At 32.8% G+C, this 1210-nt stretch overlaps 1 protein-coding gene across 1 annotated transcript; it reads right to left on the bottom strand.

Annotated features, from left to right (window-relative positions):
- Nucleotides 1–542: 542 nt before the first annotated feature.
- On the bottom strand, nt 543–740 carry LOTGIDRAFT_79168 (hypothetical protein; the record flags this gene model as incomplete). The annotated part of the gene is made up of 1 exon (XM_009058392.1): nt 543–740. A coding segment is annotated over one exon (198 nt), but the record flags the coding sequence as incomplete, so codon positions are not given.
- Nucleotides 741–1210: the final 470 nt, after the last annotated feature.

The following is a 1210-nucleotide window of genomic DNA, read 5'->3' as shown; positions in this document are numbered from 1 at the left end:
CATCATCAGGCTGATATCGTGGAATAATCTGATTAGCCTCTCTGATGACAGACTGGTAAGATCTGTGAGATTGACCATTATTATTGAGATAAGGATAATGGGTGGAGGATGGTATACCAGTATAATTTTCATATCTATGACAATACTGACTTTGTGTAAAAGGTACTGGTACAGGATTCTGATACCAGGTTCTGGAATATGGTTGATGACTATAGTTGGCAGTTTGAGGTCTGTTTCCATAATTATAATTCATCATTGATGATGCATTGCCAGTTGATCCTCTTAATCCCTCTAGAAGTTAAAAAACATTACAATTACTTAAATACAAAACTTCTTTTAATAAAAATATCTTCTTTAAAGATTAAAATATTCATCAGGAAACGGTTATAACTAAATGGTTTCTGGATTCATAAAAAGTCTACACAACTGATAAAAAATATAACTTGACAACTAAAGTTAATCTGTGTTTGAAGTAATTAAAAGGCTGGATAAGTTTGACATAACCCACCAGAACTAATCTCAGATTCAATTGCAGGAGAGGAACCATAATTCTCTTCTTCAATCTGTAGTCTCCTCAGAGCAATTTGACGTTTAGATATGTCTCTTCTGGCCTCCACCAATTGACATTTGGGACACTGACAGTCCTTATATAGGCATCTTCTCTTGTGACCCTTCAATGGACTCAATACACAATGATTTCTACATTTAGAACAGCATGGCCTTTTCTTTTCTTCATGAATTTCACCAGTGCCATTCATATTGATTATATATATTGAAACTGAAATGAATGATGAATAAATTTATTTCGTTTGGATACGTTGATTTAAATGCATATTTCATGATTGAAGACTAAAACTGGGTGGGGCTGACACAGAATAGGATTCCCAACAAATCATGATGACAGGAAGTAATATTATTACTTTATAGGCTATGGACTTAAGCCTATGTTATGTCAGCATTTGACTAAACTTAGCTTAGATAAAACTAAAAGTCAAAGAGGTTATTATTACACACTACATTGACACAATCTACTAGACACTAGATAATAGGCAACTAACTAGGCCCAGATAAGGCATATTTAGCCTAAACCTTTTAACTTTGTGGACACAAATATAGTATCTTGAATATCAAATTCCTTTGTCTTGAAGTTATTAATTGCTATCAAAACAACATCAAACATCAAATGTGTAATAAATTATTACATAATGGA

Source organism: Lottia gigantea (genome assembly GCF_000327385.1).
Source record: "Lottia gigantea unplaced genomic scaffold LOTGIsca_34, whole genome shotgun sequence".
Classification (NCBI taxonomy): Eukaryota; Metazoa; Mollusca; class Gastropoda; family Lottiidae; genus Lottia; species Lottia gigantea.
This window is presented reverse-complemented; position numbering and strand designations above follow the sequence as displayed.